At 37.0% G+C, this 27,559-nt stretch overlaps 2 protein-coding genes across 11 annotated transcripts in view; one reads left to right on the forward strand and one right to left on the reverse strand.

Annotated features, from left to right (window-relative positions):
• Positions 1 to 520: 520 nt before the first annotated feature.
• On the reverse strand, positions 521 to 14,736 carry dnajc21 (DnaJ heat shock protein family (Hsp40) member C21). 3 transcript variants are annotated; one of them, XM_015376343.1, is made up of 12 exons: positions 14,372 to 14,736; positions 13,183 to 13,276; positions 12,972 to 13,095; positions 11,370 to 11,501; positions 9,504 to 9,808; positions 9,250 to 9,416; positions 7,818 to 7,911; positions 3,161 to 3,319; positions 2,989 to 3,037; positions 2,756 to 2,886; positions 2,441 to 2,525; positions 521 to 2,328 (listed from the first exon to the last, which is right to left on the reverse strand). In XM_015376343.1, exons 1-12 carry the CDS (start codon positions 14,466 to 14,468, stop codon positions 2,167 to 2,169), a joined length of 1,599 nt encoding a protein of 532 aa, XP_015231829.1. In that variant the 5' UTR covers positions 14,469 to 14,736; the 3' UTR covers positions 521 to 2,166. The 3 variants fall into 3 exon arrangements, with proteins under 3 accessions (XP_015231829.1, XP_015231826.1, XP_015231827.1); XM_015376340.1 differs by having other exon boundaries at positions 3,155 to 3,319; positions 14,372 to 14,735; XM_015376341.1 differs by having other exon boundaries at positions 524 to 2,328; positions 2,441 to 2,522; positions 3,155 to 3,319; positions 14,372 to 14,734.
• Positions 14,737 to 17,961: 3,225 nt separating this feature from the next.
• nedd4l (neural precursor cell expressed, developmentally down-regulated 4-like, E3 ubiquitin protein ligase) overlaps positions 17,962 to 27,559 on the forward strand; it is a 54,959-nt gene continuing 45,361 nt past the window's right edge. For all 8 annotated transcript variants that reach the window (XM_015376384.1, XM_015376385.1, XM_015376386.1 and 5 more), the window contains exons 1-2: positions 17,962 to 18,304; positions 21,916 to 21,989. In XM_015376384.1, the coding sequence (XP_015231870.1) occupies positions 18,260 to 18,304; positions 21,916 to 21,989 (119 nt within the window). In that variant the 5' untranslated portion in view covers positions 17,962 to 18,259. The remainder of the gene's footprint in view (positions 18,305 to 21,915; positions 21,990 to 27,559) is intronic.

A 27,559-nucleotide genomic window follows, 5' to 3' on the forward strand; every position in this document is an offset into this window, starting at 1 on the left:
TTAACTGTACAGTGTTTTGGTAAGGAATTAAAAAAGTCCATCTTGCAGAAGTGTCAAGTGGGCAACAGTTAGCAAACAACTTACATTTTGTTTAAAATTATAAAACACGCAAGAAATATGCATGTTTGCAAGTGCAATCCTAAACTTCCTGCAATGGTAATTCCTCTTTAGTGGAATTTTTTTTTTCTTTTTAAAGCCATGGAGACATGTTTTTTTTTTTTTTTACATTTACAGTAAGCCAATTTAAGTAGAAAATCATTGCCGGACAATACTGACAAACAGAAGGAAACCAGGTCCAGTGGGACTTAATTGCATGGTGGTGAGAGCGTCGTGCTATGGGGAGGCTTCTCTTAATCAGGGATAGTGAAGCTGGTGTAGAATTTATGAGAAGATTGATTAGGATAAAAGAAAAGTGATTTGTTTTTGAAGAAATAATCTGTTGGAACCATCATACATGTTGAGATAACATTTTATTTTTGAGCATTTCAGACCCCTATAAGTAAACTTTAAAAAATGAAACAATGCTATAGAAATAATTTGGCTCACACTCAAATCATGAAATATAAATTCACAAATATACATTTTTCAACCTATATTTTAGGTCTCTTGATGCCTGCATGTGACTTCCATAATTCAATACCATTTTATTCTGTGTAAATCATAAACACCCTCATTAAGAATAAAAGCAATTGCAGCAAACTGATGAAATTTCTGCTTTCAAGCTAAATCTTCTTAAAAATAAAACCTCCCAAATCCCACTGTTAAGACTTTTTTGTGTAATAAAATGTTACGTTCTGTATGGCCTTGCAGAACGCCCGATTTATGGCGTTGGATCACAGTACAATTAGCAGCAATAAAGCTGTTAACCACTTACAGTTCCCACTTGGCAAAAAGCATCATCGTGTCATTTTTTGCTGGATCCATCAAAAGTATTATGCTGATGAAGATTCTCAGTCATCCTGGTCAGTCAGTCCGTAAAAGTAAAAAAAAAAAACGTCTTCAAATCTTGGAAACCAAGTCCAATGGATTTTTTTTTTTTTTACTTTTACGGAACATCAAAAGCATTTTACACAGCCGACAATATTTAGGTACTCCTGCAATAAATAGTCTGAGAAAGCAGCGTCTGCTGTTATCAGTTTTTCTTTTTTATGTCTACCAATGAGGTTCAGCATGTTTCTGTAACCGAGCCACCTTTTCTACTTCATTACATTAGAGAACTTGGTCTACAAACTATCGCTCTCTATTTTAAATGCTAAAACTCTGTGGCTTTGCTTTTTATGGTAAAAATTATCTGATTAAAGGAAAAGTACAATTATACCATTTTTCCCCCATACTTAAAATAGTTTATATAATGAACATGCCTACCTGTAAATAATTCATATATCATCGTATTTTATCTAACCTTAATCTTATCAATCTGTGGCAAAACTTATTTATTGCTGTTCATAGCTGCTCTACTCATTTGTCTGAACTTGAGATACTTAGCCAAGAATAATATGTTTTAGTTTCTTTATATCCAAAGGTGATAGAAATTTTCCTTAACTGGTGGAAATATTTCTGTGTGTATGAATACTTTTGGCACGTTAAAGATCTGAACCCCCACTAATGGTTTTGTGGTTAAAAGTATCCCTTTAGCTACATGTGTAGAAAATAAGCTGGGAATTTAACCTTGAAAGAATCATCGCCACGTCTTTTGATATTACCTACGCAGTTATCAACATAATTTTGTTCACTTACATTTGAAAAAAAAAGCTTTTATTATCTTTAAGTGACTAATCTTTTATTCAGTACGTGGAGCTCATTCTGCAGAAATAAAAGATGAAATAAAATGGATTCTTTTTAGTTTTTAATACATTTTTTTTCAATAATCCAAGCGTTTATGGATTTAGTAAACACACATGCACAGCAACCTTGTTGGACAAAGTATGTTCAAAAGTTTTATTTTAAAAACTACAGCTTATTTCTCTCTCACTTACTGAAGTTGTAGAGAGAAGGGTGCTTATCTGACCTATCTCAGATTGTAAAAAAAAAAAAAAAATACCACTATCTCCTTGATGCGTGGTGACAGATAAAGCAGCCCAGATCCAACAAGTAGAATAAATGTATGAAGCAATGCTTCATACTTTTGTGTCAGGTCAAAGTCTTATCAAGCCTACTGAGAGCTCGTTATCTGTTCTTGCGTTTCTCCTTTCTGCTCTTGCTCGTGGAGCTGTGAGGAGCGTTTGCAGAGAGTGCAGTAGCATGGCCGCTGGTCTTCAGATGGTCAAACAGCTTGTTTCTTGTGGGGAACTCGTCATTGCAGGCAACACAGCGGAGGTTTAGCTCCTTCTGGAAAGGCAAACAGGGAAAACTGCATTTAAATCACAGCAATTGTCTGACTCAGAGGAGGACAAGAAGAAAAAGGCAGCTTTGGAAACACCTGGAATATTATTGTACGAACCTCAGGAAACTGTTCAGTGTGTGACTTGCCGCTCTTCGATTTTCCTTTTGCTCCCCCCTTTTGGCCTTTCGACATCTCAGAGCTGCTAAGAAAAAAAATGCATGCCAGATAAACATCTAATTGCAAACCGCAGCCATAATTTAGATAGCATTTTAAAGGAAAGATAAAAACTTAATGTTGGAACTATTTTTGAGACCAGATTTAAATCTTCTAAGAAATGATTATCACTGTTAATTTCCTCGAATTTAGGTGTAATTGCTGCAAATTTGAATGCATTTATAGGCAAGACCTTAGAATGAGATTTCAGAAACTGACCCTTTGACTTGTGCAGGAGAAGGATCTTCCTGCTTCTCAGCCTCTGTAGGATTTTCTGACTTTTCAGGAGCTTCTTCCTCACAGGTGGTCTGTGTGGACACCTCCTCTTCCTTACCGTCCACATGACTTTGCTGCTCAAATAGAGCATCAATGGGATGCAGTTAGTCTGATGAGCAGCTTTAAAAACATGAGGTTGACGCAAGCAAACAACATACGTGGAGAAAGTTTCCCACCTGTACAACTCTCTGTTGCTTCTTTTTCCTCTTTTGCTTTTTTGAAAGCCTAAGGACATAAAGAGGAAGACATCAGTGTACTACCGGTAAAAAAAAGAAAAAAAAAGCGTAATGGTAGTAAATCACCATTACAGTCAACAGTCATGCTGTATATGAACAGAAGTACTTTTGCCTTGGTTGTTCCTCTTCCTCCTCTTCATCCTGCAGGTTTTTTTCATCCTCTCCATCCTCATTTCCATTTAAGCATAAAGATTCATCCTCTTCCACCAACTGTTGCCGCAGCAACACCACCATCTCTCGGTGCTTTTTGGACTTTCCATGGTTTTTCATGCTGCGCAGCAGAAACAAAAAGAGCAACATTATATACCTAGAAATTGGATCAAGAAGAGAAAATGGATCCAAATCAAACAAAAACTTAATCAGATCATTTCAGGAACCTGTTTACTAATCTAACCGTTCCATGTTCTACGTCATTTTATGTGACAGAGCATCAAGTAGCTCATGGTTATTGAATGCTGGGAAACTACATACAGCTTTCAAATTTTGCTTTATGCTCTTTTTTTTTAAATTAAATTCTAAAATCACCAGAAGAATGAGGGGAGATTTAAATCATGCATCTCAAAAAGATTGGCCACTTATTACAGATTTACCCAGAAATCAGGCATTTCAGAGTCCTGAGGAATTGTGCAGGTCTAATGGGTTAAAGGCTTATTTGACTCAAAATACATGAGAAACTTGGGAAGCAGCTAAACTAGGTGGTTTTGATGTCTCTATATTTGTTAAAATCAGGTTCATGCACACATCTTATCATCTCTTTAATATATGTTGGTATTCTTTTGGGTATTGTGGAGGATTTTTTTTAAAGACCCACCTTCTCCACTTAAAAAAAATTATAATATAGCCTGTGCAAGAGCATGCACGAGCACATATCTCCTCGTGCACGCCCTGGTTAAAATGTGCTGTTCTCATCGCTCATACAAGCTTACTGTGTCCACATACAGCGGGGAATATATTTACAGCAAACTCAGTTAACTGACCGTTCGGACAGAAGATCACTGCTTTTTGCTCAACGAGGAGAGCTCTCCGCCGCACAAAGCATTCTGGGATATATCTGACTCTTCTGAGCCCTTTTTTTCTTCTCATACACTTCATATTATAACTATCCTAGTGTTGAATTTACTACCTTTTACTGCCCATTTTACTACCTCTACAATGCTTTTACTACCACTACAAAATCAAGCAAATGTCTGGACTAAAGCCTTCTCACGCATACAAAACGTCTGGCTACGTCAGTCTGTGAGCACGTTTTGGAACAGAGGCTTGTGACAATAAGACCCCATTGGCTGATGAGTGTGGCTACCACTGCAACACAATGAGTGAGGTTGTTATTAAGAGGGCTGTTTAATGCTGCAACACAGTGGATTGTTGAGTGTTTTACGCTTAACAATTGCAGGATTGTATAATAAAATGATTTCCATGCTAAAGCTTGACTGTTAATAGATAAACAGAGGAGTTAAAGCTCCACTTCGTTTCATCAAGGCTCAGTACTACTAAATTCAATTAACATACAAGTGTTTTATAAATAAAACATTTAAATGTAGGAATCTTAATGGTCTTAAGGTCAGTTTACAGAATAAAACAGTAGATTACTGTGTTACCTTAAAAGTATTGAATGTACATAACTGGGTTTTTCTATTCTTAAAAATCTGAGTTAATTAACGTAAATGTTTAAAGGCAATCGATTTCTTCAGATGACTTCGGTTCAACTTACTTATCAAGTTTTATAGTGACTCAAATTATTTTTTAGTTTGATTATATTAGGCGGTTCCAACACCATGCATTGATCGCAGCAGATTACCCAGCAAACCAATTGAGTCTATTAATGTCAGCTCAGGTCCTGCCGTATGTAGTTGCACTTCTTATACAGATTTTATAGTTAAATTAACTTAAACCTAAAAAAAAAAATCATGAACAATGGAAAAGTCAGAATGAATTTAAAGGATGATGAAAACTTTTACTACCAAATCAATTTCTGTGTGCTACCTTTAACTACTTTTCAATTTGGGTTGATTCAGTTTCCTACTTTTGACCTTTGATCTGAATTATAGAGGAACTTTACATTCTAGAGCAGGGGTCAGCAACCTGCAGCTCTTAAATGCTTTCCTTGCAGCTCCCCGGAGCTTTTTCAAAATTTTATTAAAATTGAAAAAAAAAAAATTTATCTTTTGTTTGTTTTAATATGGTGTGCAAAAGGTCAAACAAACATTCATTGTGTTGTCCGATGCTGTAAAAATTTGTGAATAACTCAATTTAAACAATAAATTTTAACATTTCTGTTAAGGAAGATTTGCGCCATAGCTTGCAACACGTTTCAGCATGGTGCAGTGCGATGCCAGGCAGGTGACAGTTGTAAACAAAGCGGTATGAGTGTCAAGATAGCTGATGAGAACAGAGGATTCAAAGAAGAATGGACTGAATCATTTGCTTTCGTTACCAATGCTTAAGGATTGCCTGCATGTTTGCTTTGTAAAAAGAAGTTGTCAAGTAATAAAAAGAGTAATTTGGAAAGTAATTTCCAGGGAAGGCTAAATATGCAGCCGACCACCAAGTTGGGAGTGAGAGAAAAAGTGCGATTGCAGAACTTCTGGATAAATTAGAGGAGAGCAAAGATAGATTCAAGAAGTTGATTGCATCTCAAATTTCCACTACTGCTGCTACTTTTGTTGCAAGCATAGAAAACCGTCCACAGATCGAACAGCTAGCGCTCTGATGCAGGTTTATCAACTTTCTTCAATTTTTCCCAAAATCCTCAAAATAAAAATAACACAAAATTATAATTTCATCTATGCAACAAAACCTAATATATACAAACTGTGAGAGCTCCAACTGCTCCACCCTCACCTCATGCTACTATGGAATTTAAACTTAAAGCACTGAATATCGTACAGCAGAATAGTCACAAGATGTGACATTCGCTCCAGGATAAACATTTAATCATGAATGCTTATTATATATCCAAGCCCACGTAGTCCTGTTTTGTAGTGGGCTAATACACATAGTTTTAGTGTGTTGCCATACGAGGCTTATATAAGACTTTTCATTTTTACAGCTCCACACAGATTTGTTTTTATGGTCCAATAGGGCTCTTTAAATATGTTGGGTTGCCTACCCTGGTCTAGAGAAATTCAGTCATTTTTTGTTAAAGGCCGAGCAGGTTCTTTTTCTTCTAACATCTGGTCAAAATGTTCTAATATCTGCAATAACTGAAATCTGTGCCGGTTTTTCTGAGCAAAATAGTTCAGGATGGATCAGAGGACCCTCAGAGTTTGGCTCTAAGGATCCTTCCAATGTTGAGGGTTGAACCTGCATCTCAGGCCCGAGTGTTGTTGCACCTTCTAACAGGTTCTCTCTCAGTGTTGCCTTCTTTTGCGTCATCCCTCCCGTCTCTTGGGTGAAAATCCCAGCATGATGCTGTCTAAAACTTGTTTTACCACTGGGATGGTATATTCAGGTGGATGTGCTGCATTTTTAACATACAGGCCTAAAAGTTTAGCACTGATCACACCTGAACTGACAAACTTCATTCATAAAAAAACAATGAGCAAACTTTATTTCACTCTTTACTTTTGTAATAGCTACATTTGTGTAATAGGCTAACTATTACCATTTTGAAAATGGACGTTAATGCAGCTGTTTCAGTTGAGAAATTTAGGGGTTAAGATTGACAAACACTTGAAAATTGACCTATGGGTTGACAGTGTTGTTAAGGCGAGTTTTTTCCAGCTCTGTCTTCTGACCAGAGTCAAACCTTTCCTTGACTAGAATGAATTAAATAAGGCTATGCATGCTTTTATTAACTCGTAGACTATTGCAATGCACTTCATATGGGTGTCAACCCATGTACTCTAAACTGGCTACAACTGGTGCAAAATGCTGCAGCTCACAAACACTCGCCTGCGCAGTCACATCAGTCCAGTGCTGCGTTCACTACACTGGCTCCCAGTACATGCCAAGATTCATTTTAAACTCATAATGTTTGTTTATAAATCAATTCATGGACTTGCACCTTCTTATTTAAGTGAATTGCTTGTTGCACATCAGCCCAGTAGAGCGTTGCGGTCTGCAGGTGATTGTCCTTGGCTCTGGAACACTCTGCCTCTTGAATTATGAGCCATTACTAACCTGACACTATTTAAAGTTGAAAACATACCTGTTTAGATCTCTTTTTGACTGCTGAGTGCACATGTGAAATGTATATTTATTTATTGTGTTGAAACTGTTTTTATTGCACTTATGGAAAGCACTTCAGCAGATGCTGTAGTAAAGCATTGTAGGAATAAAGGTTGATTGATTGAGTGTTTCTCATGTTCTCTGTCCTTTTTTTAGCCTGTTGGTTTAGCAAAGTGGGTTTTCTAAAAATATATTAAATAGTTTGACCTGATATGTTACCTTGCTGTTGCGTACCTTGATCTTTGTGATGCTGTTTTGATCACAGATGTCCTTTGATTACAAATGAATTCCTCAAAATGATTCACATTTGTATTTTCACTCATTACTAATGATAAAGATGGAGTCCTACCTCTGAATAAGCAACTATGGGTTACTGGATAGAAATCCCATTAAATCGCAATGAAATCCATTTGTGTTTCCAGGTTTCACAAAGTGTGAGAAAGTTAAATGTGGTGTAAATACTTTTGCACAGCAGCAAACATATTCTACAACCTCCAAATTACTGCTTTTAACAACCTAAAATGTTGATCATTGTTATTAAAATACACTTAAACTGAGGGAAAGATGAGAACGAGAGTAAAGATTAAGTGGAAACTTACGCTTTATCTGATTTAAATGACTTGTCACAAGCTGGACAATAAAGATCATCAAAATAGTCAATGATAGCGTCCTCGTCATTAGGCTGCTCAGCATCTGTAAGAAAAACAAGAACAAAATTACCTTCATCAACTAATTCAATTCAATTTCTAATAACATATATAAATGTTTGACTGAAAACTTTAAAAATACGTGTTAAGAAATAATCAGGACTTTTCATCGGCCTTTAAACTTCAACTGTATGTGGTATGTTATTGTGTGTTTGGCTAAAACCAGAACGAAGGCTGTTGGAGCAGAAGGTGGAGGAAGTTTCTAGCTGCTGGATCCCAGATAATCCAAACACTAGTCATTAAAAAAATTGTAATCATCGCAGAGCAGGTTTTGATTCTTGCTGATGTTTGAGTGAAGCTACAGGTCGACCAACTGATCGCTGTCCAAATTGTAAAAGCAAGCCCCAATTTCAGCCAATCCTCTTCATAGGTCTACACAAACCAATCTGTATCTAAACTTTTCTCATCAGCTCAGAACTCCTGCTTCGTCGATTCAGAAATGATTTTTCAAATCTAATGGAAAATAACTGCTTTTTTAACTTATATTATGGGGGGTTTCTTTAACTAGTTCTTGTAGATCATGATAGGCAAGATGGATGTCCTGTAGTGGTCTGTCTTACAGCATGTCTGACTGAAGTTAGAGTATTTTAATAAATTGTGATGATAAAAAAAATCACATAAAACATAAATCAGATTTTATATTCAACATCTCGACCCCCTTTCCTTATTTTCCCTATTTACATTCTACTGCCTTTTCCTGGTAGATCAGCATGATTCCCCACCCCCCAATTGGTTTACATGCCATGTCCTCTGCTATGGTATCTTAATAATGTCCCACCAAAACCATTCACCTAGAAATGATCAAAACTGAAAGACTGCAAACCAATGAAGATATGAAAGAGGAAAAATAATCAAATAAATAAAACATTTAAACATAAAACAACCTCATAACCTGTTTGTAAAACATATAATCTGTTAATTTTCTGGTAAAGGTTTAATTCAGTACCTGGGATAAGAAAAAAAAGAAGCAAGCATCAGTAAAAATAAATAGAAATGCATCAGTTTAATTCGGTTGCAGCACTAATATTCCTCCATATGCATCAGGACAGGATTCATTGTCTCTTAGTAAAATTATGTCTTCTGAAATCTTTGATGTTGATCTGTTCCTGCTTAAAGGTAAAGATATTATAACTTTTCAGATCTTTACAAACTCATTTAATCTATTTGGGGAAGTTAAGATGGGGAAATATGAAGAAATTCCTGAAGTGAACATTTATTTCAACCCATCACCACAGCAGCATAACTAGGAACATATTTTGGTTAAATCTGAGCACAGCTTATATAACGGAGAGGCAAACCACAGGGAAGCTTGTGGTTTCCTTACCTCCATCTCTTTCGCTGCTTTTCTTAGATGTGTCGTCATCCGCCTCCTCCTCCTCACTCTCAGATACGTCTCCAAATTCCTCACCGTACTGCGCTTCAATCTGTTGCAGCTCCTTCTCCAGCTCGGACATGGCGGCCCAGCTCTGCTCCTTGTACTCTTCTGCTAGCCTTGGATTGAAAAGCAGATTGCAGTTAAACCGAGAAGGATCTAGAACAGCAGCCTGCCTCTGAGGCAGCACTTTATTCTCAGCCTACTTGGCCTGTTTGAGCTTCTGCTGCCGCCTCAGCTCTTCCATCTTCTTCATCTTCTCAGCGTTCTGCTCCTCCACCAGCTTCCTGTGGGCCTGCACGCGGCGGTCTCTCTTACGGACAAAGGCCACCAGCTGTCGCACCAGATCATTGCGCTCCTTACGAGCCTTTTCCCTGGTCTTCTTGTTCTCCTTCTCCATGGCTCGTTTCTCCCAGCGGTTGGAGGCCTGCCTCGTATCATATTCCTCTTTCCACGCAAAGTTCTTACGTGTGCAAAAGCTCTGCCAGTAGGCGTAAAACACATGAACTACCTGTAATATGGAAAAGCAGACTATTTAAAAACACACATTTGCACCTTATGCATGCTAAATTAATAGTGCTTTTTGTAATTCTCTAACTGGTTCATCGACATTTCCTGTGCAAAGACATTTTGATAGATTTCATGAAAGCCACAGTGACGCCAGAAAGTATTTACCCCTTCAAGCACACATTTTGTTGCATTCCAGACTTATTCTAAAACCAACCTGACAATTCGTTTTATTTCAATATAAAAAACATAAAAATACCCCATAATGAAAAGTGAAAGGATCTTTTCATGTTATATCATCAAAGCTACACAAATATTGACATTTTTAGACACAGCTCCGGTGTGTTGGATTTGCACTGATCATCCTTCTGGAGATGGAGTAGGTTTCATTTATTCAAGCCCGTTTATTGCAAATTCAGTCGACTGACATGATTTAGATTGGAACATGCTCGTTGATTCAGCAAATTGAGGGAGAAGCCAAACATAAGAGATGAATGTACAAACAAACGCAAAGAGAAATACTCAAAACGAGGAGTCAGATATGCCCAAGAGGACATTAAGCAGGTACTGCTGGCAAAGCTGCTTCAACTAAATAATAGGCTAAATAATAGGATAAAAAAGTCAGCTTCCTGTCAAAGCTTTCAGGAAGCTGACTTTTTTTATCTTTAGTTTTATCTTTCTGGGTGAGTTGTTAGAATAGATAATACCATTTCAAACAAAAGTTCACTTTGCTTATACAGCAGGACAGTGATCAAGACTCACCAGCAAATTCACCTCTGACTGGCTCACAGGATAAAAAGCATCTAAAAGTTTAGGCTAGGGCTGCAGCAAATTATTATTTAACAAACCAATTAATCTGTTGATTATTTTTTCGATTAATCAATAAATAATTGAATAACCAAAGGTTCCTTAAGGAAGACTTTTTATTAAATCAAACCAGGTGAAACTTAAACTTTTCCACTAAAAGAGGCTGGTGAGAGCATATTGACTGAAGAACAAGATATATATATATATATATATATATATATATATATATATATATATATATAAAATCACTGCTCTAAGTGGGTCATTTTGTCAGTTAAAGCCATGTTTTAGAGCCTCTATACTCCAGTTAATTATTAATTGATTGCTAAAAGTGTTGACAATTATTTCAATAGTTGATTACTCCATATCATTCCGATTAATTATTTCAGCCCTAGTTTAGATTTCAATCTGATTGAACTCACAGGCAACTGATATCTAAACACCCTCCAAAGCTGGGCCAACATTTGCAAACTGTGATGTTACGTATAATGGGAGTTGTCAGCATGAGCTGCAAGACCGTGTATGAGATTTAGGGAGGGTAATTACTTTTCCACACAAGCTCAGGTTAGTTCAGGTTGTTTTTTCTCATTAAAATAACAATACCTCTTATTTATTGAAACATTTAAATTTTTTTTAACCAGAAGGAATCTGAAAGGTGGTTTCGGTAAACCCTTTTTAGTATCACTGTGAGATTTTCAAATAATGTTAAAAATAGGCTGAAGCACAGGGAGAAGCAGAGACAGACGTCTGAGTCTTACTGTATCATAATCGCTTTGAGAATCTCCAAAGGGAGGAAAGCCTTCTTCCTCTTCCTCATCATCCATCCTGCTGTGCTCCAACTCCTCCTTAACAATGGACTCAAAAAGATTCCTATAAACGGCGTAAAAGCCCTGAGGAAAAAAAAAAAAGAAAACACACCAAGGGAAAAGGCAGTTAGAAAAAAAAAATCAGTGTTCTGAGAGGCACGAGCAATTTCCTTTCCCACAGTTTAATTGCTCTGCCAGCCAAAACATGGGATGGAGCTGATGAGGCTCGCACACACACACATAGAAGCAGAACTTCTGCTGTTCCTTTTAGAGACCTTGGACATGTTAATTTATTTGGCTGATGCTGAGGAAGTCTCTCCACCTCTTTGGTGAGCTACAGTGAAGCAGAGGTTTATTCTGTCTGATGCTTAAAACACTTTTATAAATAACAAATAATACAGAAACAAACCCAGTGACTCAGATTTCTGATGTCAGATGTCCAGCTTCTTCACAAACACTCTGGTCTAAAATACTGGCAGGAGCCTTCATTATGACCTGCATGTCTGGATTTAGCATTTGAAATTGAAAAGCTACATGTGCAGGCTGACACTGACTCAGGCCAATGATGGAGAATTCTGTTAGTGCAGAAACAAAGGATGGGATGATGGTGCTCTCTGCTGGCCAACAGATAGAATGCATGGGAATGGAGGGCCAAAAGAAGGCGATACAATCTGTTAAACATTTTGTACTTAAAATGCAAAGATGTAGCTTTGCTGATTTGTCTAAACCCCCATAACACTCTCAAATAAAGTATTTAAAGGGTTTTTAATGTGAAAATTAGAAAAAAAAATCAATGTTTTCTTGGAAAAATAACAAGCGTAGGATGTCTCAAGGCTGACTTTTGTTTGGTCTGATTCATGTAAATAGAAGAGGTTGTATCATATATCCATGCTCATATTCTCTAATTGTTTCTCAAATTTCTCGTAAAGAAAAAGAAGCAAAAATACCAAGAATTTAGTAGCCAGAGTAAACAGCTTTTCATCCAAACGTAGTCACTCACATTTGTCAGATAAATCTCTTTCCTTCATTCACATTCTGATGCAGCTCCTTCAGCCAAGGTCAAACAAAATTTGATGGTAACATTTACCACTTATGTTAGTTTATACTCTCAGACTATTACAACTATCACTGTGGTAGGAGAGATAAACGTTAACGCAATGATGTTAAGAAAAGATAATCAACAAAGACAATGAATCTGTCTAAGGCTTTTAATAGCAATTTTATCCATTTTTCTTTTTATTAGCTTAGAGATTAACCATTTAAATTCTGTGCTTCATCTTTATTAAATGTTTCATGATTTTCTTTATTTTAGAACCTAAAAGCACAAATAAACTGTTGGTCATTTCACATGGCAACAGATTTCCAATGGCAGATAATTTATGTTGTGTTTTATTAAAAGGCCATGTAGTATTTCCATTTCTACGCAACTGTTACTTATCTGGACACAGTGCAAAATGGCTCTTTGGATTAATAAGGTTGCAAACCTCTGGTCTGAGCAAAAGTGATTTAATACATAAACCTTAAGCCTGCATAAACTGATACACAAATACAGACCTCCTCATTGTCTCCATATCCAGAGTAGCATGTGACTGTGAAGTACTGCAACAGGTCGATGCTGTCGTCTTCATAGTCGCCGGTCAGGCCTCCTTTCAGCAGTGCTTCTCTGTGATTGTCATACCTGGCCCACAGGAAATCAGAGCATCAGCGTGGATTAGAGAACCAGTGAGGCTTACTGTCATATAGTCAGGAGGAAGGCTGCATTCACCAGGCTCTCTCCTGTGGATCACTGAGGACATCATAAGCTGCTTGAATGAGCTTGAACTGCTCTGCGGCCTCCTCCGCATTCTCCAAATTTTTATCTGCAAATTTCAGAGGAAAGACATTTTCATTAAGAGCTTCCATCAAGCATTTAGAATTAGTGTGTGTTGCATCACTGTGGAGCAATTCTTCTATCCTTCTTTGTAAATGTATTTTTAATCCAGACACATTATTTCATCAACAGCTCATCCAGGTCCAGACTACCACCACCATGTTTGACTGTATGATGACGATCTCTTTGTGAAATATGGTGCTTGAATTTGCACAAATGTAACAGGATGCAAACTGTACAAACAAATCTACTTTTGTCTCTGTAGTAAACTAAGAATTAAGTCATTTTGTTCATCATTTCTTTTGTGTGAAACGTGGGACAGGCTTCTGAGTTGTTATTTTTATTTCTTAGTGGTTTTAGCCTTAAATCCTTTTCCCTTTTCCATTGTGGTCCAGGACCAACTTTATATTTGTTGGATCACTAAAATTAACTTGGAGAGGAGAGGGCTTAGAGGTTTATAAAGCCTAAATGGTAAAGATGTCCACGCTGCATATTGTGCTATATATGCATCCAGTAATATTCAAAACCATGGGATTTATAGTTGGAATAACATATGATCCTATAAAGGATCAAACATTTATTTACCTAAAATACAATAAATCACACAAAACATTAGCCAGTTAACATAACCCAAGTAAATGCCAGGATAACGACAGGCAACTTTCTTAAGACTTTTGTTTTTGCCAATTTTTTTGTTTGTTTTTGTTTTAATTAAGGAAACCTTTGTGAACCTTACTAGCCCCTTCCACAGCCACAAAAATAAACAACACTATGCAGCAGACCCTGTAAGTCAGAAGTAATTACAACCCTGTTACACATGGAAGCAGTGAGTCTCCTTAAATATCCAGGTATGATTCTATTTAATTGGTTAATGTTTCCAATTAACCAATTAGAAGCCTGTATAGTTTAAGAGTTGTTCTTTCTCCAACACAAGTATTTCAGGCAGCTGAAACACGACTTCCCAGAAAGTTTTTTGGAGGAGCTTGAAAACCAATCATTCTTTTGTTTTAGGGGAAAGAACGAGGAAGGCAATTAAAACATGCAGTTCTGGTAGACAGGAGTTGCTGACATGCATGGAGCTCACCTGGGTGCCATTTCAAAGCTAATTTCCGATAAGATTTCTTCAGATCATCATCTCCGGCGTCTCTTTTAACCCCCAACACTTCATAGTAACACCGCATCTCTGCGGACACCCGTCGGACTTTGGGTTAACTTGAACTGAACGCACGTTTCCCCACGCGAGGCTAATGTTAGCATCTAATTTATTATCTCTATCGAAACATTATTAGTTCTTATCTAATAACGACAGTTCTCTAACATATAAGGACTTTGCATAATAAAATATGAAAACCAACCCTTTACGGTAACAGGTAGCCCTTACACAGGTTTGTGTATGTAAATAATACTGCGCTGGGGCGCTTGTTGCCGGGCCGGAAAGAGCCTTTCTTCTTCTTCGTTCATCCGGGCTTCTTCTTCTTCTCCGCTAACTAAAGTAGAGCAGCAGACCCACCAACGGTTTGTTGCTGCCATCTAACGTCGATTACTGTCCAAGATCCTCTAAAAAATGACTCCATATCCAGCAGACACTGCCAAGTTGAGTAGATATTATTTAATTAATGCTCTCTCACGAACCTTTTTTAGTTATTATAATGAAATGAATTTAATTTATTCTGTTAGAGAAGATGGTAAACAACATGGGTAGAAAGGCTGTTTCTATCCTAGGCTGCAGTCTGGACCCAGTGGAGGAAGTGGCTGAGAGGAGAGTGCTGTTCAAGCTTACATCCATCATGGAAAAAACCTTCCACCCTCTGCACCAGTCTGTAGAGGAGCTGAGCTGCTCATTTAATGAAATACTTTTACAAAAAGGAGTCCTACCGCAGGTCATTCATTCCTGCTGCAACCAGACTCTTCTTCTATTTGATACCCTGTGCAATAACCTGTTTCTTTATATTTGACACCATAACTATTTATATAAATATAAATATTCATTCATATAAATGCCCATGTAAACACCCTGTGCAGTAACCCTGTATAATAATCCTGCTATTAAAAAAAGCTGTCATATACTGTATATATCCTATGCACCTTTTCTTCCCTGGGTACCTTCTGCTTCTCCTTTGACTAGTTGAGCTGATGTAAAAGGTACATTTCTCCACTGTGAGATTAATAAAGTCAGTCAATCAATCAATCAATCAATCAATCAATCAATCAATCAATCAATCAATGCCTTTTATACATTTTATTATACAAAACAGATAAAACAAGATAATAAAAGCTTTATCTGTGACACAAACACACAGTTATAAAATATATTCTTTTTTGTTTTGTTTTGTACCTGAATCCAATAACAAAATAAAAGAATTTGCTAAAATTGCATGTGGGACAAATAGGTTGATTTCTAAACATTGTATAACTTCAGAATCAGAATCAGAATCAGAATCAGAATCGGGTTTATTGCCATTGTTAGTGAAGAGGTTCACAACTAGGAAATTTTTGTGGTACAGTCGTGCAACATGAAACATACATGAAATAGTAAATAAAATTATAAAAATCTCTAAAAACACTAGGGTATAAGGCATGCAAAAAATATACTAATATATACACTTATTTCTCTCTATGCAAGGGTTTTGACCAGGAAGTACTTTTTGGTTCTTTCTACTGCAAGGCACTTAGATGAGCCTCCTCTAATGTCCTTGACATAAAAAAAAAAGGTTCTTCAGTTGGATTATGATGTCATTTTGTGGATTATTCCAATATGTTATTACACAGTTATGTTGCATTTTTTTCAAAGGGCAAAGGTTGTCTCCTCGTAACTGTTTCAAATAAGACTTTTTTTCCCCAATACTAATGTTCATTAAATGATACATTACTATACAATGATCAAATTAAAGCTCAAACTCAAGGCTTACAGGCCACATCCAGCCTATCATGGCAGTTTATCTGAGCCCCAAGAAGCATGGAAATAGAGGCGTATGTTCTTTATAGTGAATAACGTGGCTAAAACTGCATAATAAATGGGATTGAACTTACAATACCAGAGCATTGTGTTCTTTATAACTGAAATTATTAAATAAAATAAAAAAATCATAGAGTTTATTTTGTAAGGCATGGTGATGTGGCATGATATAAGAATCAGTTTACCACTCCAGCTTTAGAGGGTTCTCATTTTTCTAAGCATTACATGGCCTAACCATGGAGGTAAATCAGCAGAACTGTAAACCACTAGTGACTAACTCCTAAATATACTTTACCTTGTTAATGTTCTATTTCACTTTATTAAAACTGATGCCAAGTCAAATTGCCATGAAAATCCACTTTCCTGATTGCCTGACAGCAGCAATAACTTTTCTAAGGTCATTGCTATTGAATGTACACCCAGGCATAATCTACAACTATTCCATGAGCATTACCAGAGTTTTTTGACATTATTAGCATTGTGAAGTTGTTACACTGACTCATCCTGATTTTACTATCTCAGGGTATAAGTAAATTTGTTTCAGAAAAAACAACAACAAAAAGAACCAAACAAAAAGAAAAACATTTATTTCACAGGACAATATAAATATAGTTTTTTGGAAGTGTTAAATCTGTGAATAAATTAATTATTCTATTTAAATAAAATAAAAAAATTCACAATGGTTTATCACGCTTCATTTACTAAGTTTAAGATGAATCATAAACCATCATATGACATTTGATTTTTACCTGAAATTTTAATAATTATTAATACTGATTACATTACGGTCATGTTTGGCAGGTGCTATATTTATCAATCTTTGTAGGTCTAATTAGTTTTCTGTGTCTTTCATTTCTTACAGAAATGTTGTTCACGATTTTGTTTTCATCACAAGCCATAATAAGGATCCTAACTAAATTAAAATCTCTGTTAAATAACGTTTCCCACCCCATGCATAAAGCTGTTGCAGAGCTGGAGAGCTCCTTCAGTGACAGACTGCTGCACCCTAAATGCACCTGTTGGTGCACCTAAATGGCTGCTAGGGTTATCACAGATCCTTCCTCCCAGCAGCTATGAGACCTCATAACCACCACTGTTCCCAACAACCTCAATAAGTTCTTACATTCATGCTGATTTTGCACAACTTCTACCTTAGTCAGTTAAATAACATGCTGCTGTCATTTTGCACATCCCTGATGTTGTTGCTATTTTCAAATATCCATTATTGTAAAAATGTTCATAGCTGTATAATGGTTATTTGTTCTCCAGATGCAAAGTTTTTATATTCTTAAAACAATTCACAGTACAGTATTTTTTATTTGTTTATTTTTAGCTCTTCACTATTATGTTATTTTTATACAATTTTCTAAGGTCCACATTTGTGTGACAATTTTTTCTATAATCTTTTTGCTGCTGTATTGTGGGACAATAAAGGAATTTTCTATTCTATTCTATTCTATTCTATTCTATTCTATTCTATTCTATTCTATTCTATTCTATTCTAATATAATCGACCAAATGTAGCGGTATAACTTTTTATATCATTTCTTTTTTTTTTAAGCATCGAAAAATTTTCACACTAAAAACTCAGTTCACGCCTTTTTTTATTATTTCTTTATTTTATTTTATTTGGGGGATTCTCATTGGTGAATGACCAAGTCAATCACCCCAGCTCGGGCAGTGATTGGTTGAGCTGTCAAACACAAGCAAAGTCTCACAACAGTCAGACGTTTCAGCTTAGAGTTGAGAAAAGAGGTCGGTATCAGTCGAAAACCGAGGATACAGCGACCGTTATTTTATTTTTTTTGGCGTACATCTAAATTGTTTGTCGGATGAAACCATCCTTGTCCTGATAACGTTATCCACCCCCGGTCTATGCCCAGGATTAGATATCGCCGCGGACTTTACCACCACCGCACGGCAGAGAGAGGAAAGTGGGACTTTATTGTTAAAGGCTAGCCAGCTAGCTTGTCAAAAAGGCTTGTTTGTGTGGGTAAGCCGCCGACCCCAGGCTATATGGCAACGAATTACGAGCCTATATATGGACTATCAGAAGACGAGGTAAGCTTTAATTGTAATTAAGGTGTAACTGAAAGACAGAGTCTCTGGGTTTTATGATGGGCTGAGAACATAATATGGCTAACCATTAGCCGTTACTGGAGCTAACAAGCCTTCACGGTAACATTCCGCTGTGCTGTCCAGGTAGCTGTCAATCCTTCTCCGTGTCTTTATGTATTTTATTCCAACTATATTTGTTTTATTTAAAGATGAAAGCTGACATCCAACTTCCCATAAAGTTCTGAAATGAAATGTATCCACTTAACAACCTTACAGCATCCTCAGTTACATCAAATGTAGTTTTTGATGGGAAATTAGTTTATTTCCTTTATTTTGAAGGGTTAAACCTATGAGGGAGACCCAAATAGTCACTGTGTGGTAGTAATCACTGCTGATTGAGGGAGAGCTGATCGCTAAGAAAGAGAAAAACAGGAATATTCGGTCATATGAGGTCACTCTGTCTGCCGACACCTTTTTACCTTTAACTTAAAACCTACATAAATTCAATTCAGTTTATTTATATAGCGCCAATTCAATCTCAATGCACTTTAAAGTTCACCAGACCATACAGTCAAATTGATTCAGTTTTCTATCTAAGGAAGATCAGTTGATTGCATCGACCTATTGACTCAGATGCAATCCCTCACATTAAGCATGCTTGTAGCGACAGTGGAGAGGAAAGGCTCCCTTTTAACAGGAAGAAACCTCCAGCAGATCCAGGCTCAGTGTGAGCGGCCATCTGCTGAGGCCGACTGGGGTTCAAGAAGACAGAAGCAGAGATACAAATGGCAACTGTAAAAGGCAGCCCGGTCCAGGAAACACACAGCCAGGCAGACAAGCTCTTAGCACACTCCCATGTCAGAGGATGAAGAGAGCACATCCAGCCAGTCACAGTCAGAGAAACAGGACTACACTGAAAAACAGGCAGAGCTCCAACATCCACAAACAAAGGTGTTGATGGCAGCAGCACAGCTGATATTTCTCTCCAGGATGCTGTCACAGCCAAACAGGAACAGATGAGGCAAAGCTACTATGAGAAAAAGCTGAGAGAGCATAACGTTAGAGATTGAACTAACAAATTCTGCAGAGTGGAAGAATAGAGATCGAATAAAGCAAAATTATGAAATAGGGGTCCCTATGTCCTCCAGAAATCTAAGCCTATAGCAGCATAACTATCAAGATAGCTCAGGATAACCTGAGCCACTCTAACTATAAGCTTTATCACACAGTGGTAATAATAGAGGCAGTGCACATGCTGTGATTATAGATATATTTATCTCTACATAATGCCCTGATGGAGCAGCTGCCATATATTTCCTGTCATGGACTCAGAAGAAGTAGGAACTGCAAGGATTTATATAATATCAAAATTCTGAGTCTTGAATGTGCTTACCACTTAAGGCATACAGAAAAAAAAGAAAAGAAAAACAGTCTGTATTGACCAAAATATTCTCAACTTTGCATGACAGCTGTTGTTCACGAGCTATGAACAAATAATTTAACGGATCTTAAAATTCCTGCAGTGAAAGCTTCATACAAAAAACAATTTAAGGTCACAGATGATGAAAAAGGTGACTGCAGGAGTTCACTACCATTCCACAAGTATTGTTAAACCCATCCCCTGTCTTCACATCATCTGAGCAAACTTAGTGGATGTTTTAGGATGGATAGATTTCTGTACTCGATCTAAGTACGGAATTGTGGATTAAATAAATAAATAAAAAAAAGTACTTTTCTTTATATTTTTGATTATAGCTTTACAATGGAGCAAATCACAGTCGTGCTTGTGCATTACTTCTATTGCAAAAAAATAAAATAAAAAAATAAACATATTTAGTGCAATATTTGATTGTTTAGCTGCTGTGTTAACCGGTTCTGCATCCAAACACATTTCTTCATGCTGGAAGACTTTGATATCCAATTAGGGCTGAAACAATGAATCCGATTAATCGTGACTAATTGATTATTGAAATAATCGTCAACTAATTTAGTAATCGATTGTTAACTGGAGTATATCGACTCTAAAACACCCCTTTGACCGACAGAGCGACCTACTTAGAGCAGTAATTATACCAAAATTGTAAAAAAAAAATGTAAACATTTTGCTTTTAAGATAAGAAACTTATTCATCTGTCAATGTGAACTCCTCAGGTGGAAAAGTTTAAGTTTCACCCGGTTCAATTTTGCATTAAGTCTTCTTTAAGTAACCTTTGGCTATCCGATTATTAATCAATTAATCATAAAAATAATCGACAGATTAAACGATTTGAAAAACAAGATGTAAAACACTGCAAAAGAGGGTTGGTTGAATGTCAAATATATTCCACCATATTCCTGCTTGGGATGTGGCAATTTTTAGCTAATTGCAAATGTCATAACTTCCCATATTTGACTGTCAGAGCTGTAGATGTTCAAGTTGACATGATTATGGGTGAAATGCTTCAAAGGTACCTGGAGAAAGAAGCATCGTATTTACCGATTGACGAGAAAGGAGAGAGGAAATTAGGTTATGGCAGAATTCAGAAATAATATTGCATTTACTCAGTTTTTCTTTATATTGTGTACCACACACAGATTAGTTTCTCTCCAACCTTACGTAACAAATAGCACCTCTCTAAGTAAGATAGTGCTGTAAAAGGATATTGACTAAAGAAAAAACAGGAGGAATTGGACTTAGTGAAAAAACAACAACAACAAAAAATCTATAAAAAACAGCATCTATTCATTGTGGGTCTGTGTTTGAGATAAATATCTCCAGGTTTCAAGTCGGAACAATGAACAGGAAGGCCCCCTAATGTCGGGGATACAGTGAAACTTTCTATTAACCTCAATCTGAAAATCCAATCTGGCTGCTATGACTTTAAAATGTCTTAACAAAGTGATTCTAAGTAGCACCTGTTTTGAAATTAAGATCTAGACGCTTGACCTCATCTTATTGACAGTTTGTGAATTAAAAATTGTAATGGGTGACATCACTATATCAGATAGATAAGAATAAAAGTTTTTATGCTCTTGCAAATATACACATAGGCTTTAACTTTCTCCCTTTCCCAGCTTTAGGTTTGACTCCAAATAATTACCAGTTGCGCGTGACATCAGCTAGCAAAGCAGCACACCTGATTAACATCTGTTCAGGAATGTTCTTTGGTCCAAATGCTCAATTTTGTAGGATTTTTTTTTAAAGGGATATTTATTTTCTTAGGAACTGTCCCTATTTTAAATGCTCTCTACTTTTTTCATCAAAACTGGTGTAGTAAAGAAAGCTTTCATGCATTCTTGGCAGTTACATGATAAGGGTCTATGTTGCATAACGCAATGCGATAACTAAAGCTTAGAAGTAAACAATAATAAAAAAAAAACACCTAACCCAGCAAGGAATACCTCCATTCCTTAAAGACAGGTGGGTTGATAAACAAAAAAAAGACCTTCTCTAGGAAAGGAATGAATACATAGACTCATACAGTAGTTTTGTCTTTTCTGCTACTTTGCTTCTGTTCATTCGTTCTCTTTTAATTCTGACCATAGCCCGTCTGGTACGGGTTAACTTTGAAGTTATGACAGAATTTTCTCTGAAAATCCAATCAAGGACCTTTGTCATTTTCTTTCTTTTGCAGCATGAAACGCGAGTGCTACGGGTCAAAGTCATTGCAGGAATTGATCTTGCAAAGAAAGACATCATTGGCGCCAGGTAACAGTCACGGCATTTTGCTTATTGCATTTGGAAGAACTGTCAATTTTTATCTCCTGTTGCCAGTAACCACTCCATTTGGGTTCAAACCTTTCTTTTGATCTCTCCTTATATACATAAACACTGACTGGTCCTTTAAACTCTCAATGTGAAAGAAATATTGCTATTGTTACTGTAAAAAACTGTGGGATGTTTTTATAACAACTGTTATGTTAGCTGTTGTGTTTAGCATCCTTGTCTTTGACTTATGGGACTTCCTGATTGTTTGTCCTTTCAACCTTGTACTTTATGAATTACTTTTTTTATTGTTACAAAGACCTTGAACTCCTGAGTGTTAATCAATGATTACCTACCTCTCCCATCCTATGCATAATCCACCATAGTTGGAGGTTTTCTAGATACAAGACTTTGACTAATAATTAAACATGCCACCCTTCTCACATGTGAGAACCTGCAGATGTTCAACTTTCTCTGAGAATGTTTGTCCATCACTGTCTTTTTGATCTCTGAATTTTCAGCCATTTTTTAATCAAGTTCCCCGTACCATTGTGCAATGCTTGAATTTCTGAAGTGCTTTTTTAAAAGTTCTTATACCTGTGAAGGTTTTTTGCACTCTGATAAAACATTTTTTTTTTTAAATCCCAAATTACAATATCTTTTTATTGAGATCTTTTTTGCAATGCACTATTGTAAAGACTGGATTTCAATTTAATTCCATTTTACGCAAGAGTCCACCATTGTGTTTGTATAAATCTTCGTATATACACAGCTGTTTTCTGACCATCAATCTAAACTAGAAACTAAAGAGGAAGGTTGATCTGAATCCAAATCAGAGGAGAATTCTTTTATTGCAGACAGTTCACATCTGGGCTGCCTCTTTAAAAGTAGAGCTGTAGGATATATCCCCCAATTCTATGTGCTGCAACAACAAGAGGAACGGCAGGACATTAACATCTATACCTAAAAAAAATCTCAATTAATTCCGTACTTAAATTTTTCAAAGCAGTAAATCTATCAATGTTTGAATGAACTTCATTGGCTTGGTTTATTTAGAAAAATAGGACTGATTTCCTTATTTATTTATTTACTTCTTCTTCTTCTTATTATTATTATAACTTCTTATTGCTTACATTGAAATCCTTCTATGAATAAAAAAAGATGAAACGAGGAGACATCCTGTTCAGGTCCTGGATGGAGGGCAGGTCAGCCCCGATAATCCTCTCTGCAGGAAACCTAATTGTTTGTATTAGTCTGGACTTTTGCTTTGTACATTAGCCAAACCACAGAGAGAAGGACGTGTCCTAACAGACTGTAAAGATGATCAGTATTTCCTGTGGACTCTTTTACTTCCTGAGTTGACGCAGGAAGTACAGTCTGCTATGCGTACTTAAGTAAAGACAGTATGGGGGGGTGGTCTAATGAAGTCCACGCTTATTTCCATAAATTCTTAGCGGTTTTAGCTTCAGGTGTGTCTGATCAGTGAGTGTGTCAGTTCACCTTTTCAACTTTTTCGCTACTGATCAGATTGGTGATGGATCCTGATCTCCCTCCTCTTGTTGATATTATTTCTTAGTGCTGTTTACTCATTTAATTTCTGACATGTCGCATGTTATCAACACCTTGACCCGAGGTTCAGGCTATGACTACTTCATTGGGTAAGTCAGGTGCATCACAAAGGCTGACATCAAACCCCTTCACTGAACTAGTCCTTCACAAAAATGCATGAACCAAAAAGTTAAAGGGTGGGGAAGCTGTGTCAAATCTTTTGAAATCCTTAAAGGAAGGAGTAGGTGGTCCTATTTTCAATTTCCTGCTTCCGTGCAGGAGGATGCAGCAGGGCTGCAGAACAGGCCAATGTGGTGAGATGAAACCATAACCATCTCTTGGCCTACATATAAAATGCAAACACTAGAAAAACACTTCAAATCACCTTTGAGGAAACACTCCTAATGGTAAAATGCCTGTAGAGGTTTTTTCTTCAGCACTGAAGAGTACGCCGGTTAGAATAAGTCTAAAGTGTGTACAGGCAATTCTGTAAAAACAAAAAACTTTCAGAGGAGGACATTCACCTTCCAATATTATGATTGGCCAGAGCTACGACAGATTGATATTAGGGGTGGAACGGTTCACAAAATCCACAGTTCGGTTCGGTTCACGGTTTTCGGTTCGGTTCGGGGGCGACAGTGGCGTTGGATGTTGGAGTTTGCCCCGAAATTAAAGGGTTGACAGTTCAAGCCCCGGCTCTGACTTTCATTGTCGTTGTGTCCTTGGGCAAGACACTTCACCTGCATTGTCTACTGATGGTGGTCAGAGGGCCCGGTGGCGCCAGTATACGGCAGCCCCGCTTCTGTCAGTGAGCCCCAGGGTAGCTGTGGCTACAATGTAGCTTGCTACCATCAGTGTGTGAGTGTGTGTGTGAATGGGTGAATGAATGTAGTGTAAAGTGCTTTGGTCAAGTCTCCTGACTTGAAAAAAGGCGCTATATAAGTACATGCCATTTACCATTTCCCATAAAGTGCTGCTGGCGCGTCTTCCAACTCCTGTTCTTTCCCACTTGCCATACCCACACAATTCTCCACAACAACTGATTTTTTTCTGCTACATCCGGCTAAGCTGCTTCTTCTTCTTCTTCTTGTTTACTACTGGTGGTTGGCTTTGGTCGCAGTACCGCCACCTTCTGCTCTGGAGTGTACACGCTTCGCCTATGAGAAAAAGGAGCAGCGCATGAACCGAATGCAGCACCCTCGAATCGAACCGAGGCAGTCGAACTGAACGGTTCGGACGGTTTTCATAAAGCGTTCCATCCCTAATTGATATACATCAAAGAACATTCATGAGTTATAATAAAGCTATATAACGACGATAGTCTCATAAAATCCCAGTAAAACGCATTCAAATTTGCCAAAATTTATGAAAACTGTAAAGGGTATGGATTAGGGGTTGGCATTCATCATAGGGCTGGGCGAGATAGAAAAAAAGCTTATCGATAAAAAAAAATGCATATTGATCGATATCGATAATTATTGAAAAAGTTTTAAAACCATATTTTATGTGCAGCTCTGCCTGGACTTTTTATAATATTGCTAAATGATTTAATTTTAATAAAAAACACAAACACAGACTTCGAATTAAATCTTTATTTAACCAACTTTTTTAACCATAACAGAATTGTTTTAAAGAAAAATAACTTAAGAGACCTGAGTTATGTTATTAAATACTGACAAAGAATAAACTAAAGTGACCAGAAAAGTGACCAAAATAAATATAACAAATAAACAAATGCCCCCCCGCCGCCACCCCCGTTTCCTGCTTTAACCTGAGTTATTACTTTGAAGTTTCTGGCCCCTCAGCATTTTTATCTCAATTGTTAGAACTACGTGGGAAACTGCCCAGAACTGAAAATATATATATATTTTCCGAAGATTCCTTGGAGGAGAGCCGCGCCGGGGCCTACACAGCTCGTACTCCTCTGGGTGTGAGCGGCTGAGATGATAAAAAAAAAAAAAAGTTGGTTGTGTTATCAGACTTCGTTTTCACTGGTTCCCGACACATTTTCCAGATGACTGTGGTTTGTTTTTGGTCCGACTTGCCATGACCGAAATACTGCCAGACTGCCGAACTACAAAAACCTTTCTTTGAAACAATTTCCTCCGCCTCTCCTTGCTGCATCTTCATGTGCTCTGTGTTGTGGTTTGAGAGGGCGGCGCTTGGTGACGTCGTGCCTGGGTCCGCGATTGTGATTGGTTAGGAGGAAGCAGTGACTAGCATAAACCTACATGCTAGGCTACAATGAGAAGGAAGGAAAACTGCGTTTCTTTTTTATCGAACTTTTATCGACCCTCTTTTTTTCTATTGCGCCACACGTCTATCGATCGATATATATCATTATTGAATTATCGCCCAGCTCTAATTCATCATATCAATTATTATTGGCCTGATAATTTTCGAATCGTAATACGAATTTTGATTTATCAACTAAATGTTAATTAGAATTAAAATGATAAAAAAACTAAAAAAAATTGAAGAATTGTCAAAAATTTTATTTTTCTTATTTCATTGGGGCATTGATGAATGGGAATAATATGATTAAATGTGTTAACTGTGGGATATTAAGTGATATAAATTATATTTCTTTATGTAAGTGTTGTCCTGGAGAAGCCTTTTTTAAATTAGTATATTTTTTTAGAGAAGTATTTGATTAATTTTATGAATATTTTTACAAGACACTAATTCCAAGTCTGTGTTGGTAATGATCAGGCCATCTGCAGTTGAACATCTCACAATAACTTTGTGCTTTTGATTGCTATTACATAATGAAAACTTATTTTAACGCAACGTAATAGTATGGTGTATGTTCTAAGTTTAGTAATAATTATTATAAATATGTTTTCTTCGATGCAGGAAAGAGGTGCTACATTGCAAAACAGTGCGTGGTGACCTTTAGCTTCTTCCTCCTAAAGAAGAAACCTATAAATGTTTGGCATAGGGTTTTAATTAAGTTGAATATTTTGTCATTTTAATAGGTTACCAGCTTAATATTTGAACTGGGAAAAGGATTAAAACCACATTTAAGCTTTTCAAATCCAGGATTCATTAGAGCAGAGCCCGAAGTGATGCTGCTGTTTTGAAACTCTCTAGAGAACACGTTGAACACAAGGAATTCTTAGAAGGCTGCACTAACATTCCTGTGCTCGAATGCCTGAATAGGTCCGTACATGAAAGAAGGTAAGACGCACACTGATGAAGAGGCTGACTGAGGGTTGGAAATCTTCCCTGAAACTCTGAACATAAACAATGTTGATATAGAATGAGAGATCCATTGTTTTTTTTTTTCCATTTACTATTTATATCCAGTTAGGTTTGTTTCAGAATTAAACCTTTACATCTTCAGAGGATGACATTAATGTATTCTATCTGAGAAGAGCATACCACAGATTGCCCAGCACTGTGTGAGCTCTTATATTCTGTCAGGACAGCTGAGGCCTGGCTGTGGCCAAAGCTAAACTGTACTGAAGAAACACTGAATGAGGTCTGATGTGTGGCTAGCTGACGCAGACGGTGCTGATTTGGCAGTCTGTCACCTTTTGAGGGGCTCAAACAGTGCTAGCTTGTTCTTCTTTTTGCTCCAAATGTCCTTCTGTAGCTGCTCTATCTCTTTTACTTTGATATGCAAAGCTGAGCTTTGTTATTTTATTTTTCTTAGATTTAAGCCAATTAACTCTTTAAGTTAATGTTATCCCCAGCTTCATTTTGAATCCAGCAGCTTTCATTGTGTTGAATTTGAAGTTCTCAATATCTATCTCTGCAGGGTGTTTTTTGTGTTAGACCAAAATAAAAAAAAGAAATATCTGATGCACTACAGGCTCCCTGCTAATGTTTAGTCGCTGCACATGACAGAACCACACAAACACACAATTAGAAACTGTGGGGATCCCGTAGATGCCAATTAGCAATCATGCAGTGCACATTTTCAGCCTGGCTTCTTCCATATCTGCGCTTCTCTTCCCCCAGTTTCATCTTGTGGATTTAGGCAGCATCCTAGCAATCAGGCAGGGTTTACTTAGACCAGA

Source organism: Cyprinodon variegatus, unplaced genomic scaffold (assembly GCF_000732505.1).
Source record: "Cyprinodon variegatus isolate N-32 unplaced genomic scaffold, C_variegatus-1.0 Scaffold134, whole genome shotgun sequence".
Classification (NCBI taxonomy): Eukaryota; Metazoa; Chordata; class Actinopteri; order Cyprinodontiformes; family Cyprinodontidae; genus Cyprinodon; species Cyprinodon variegatus.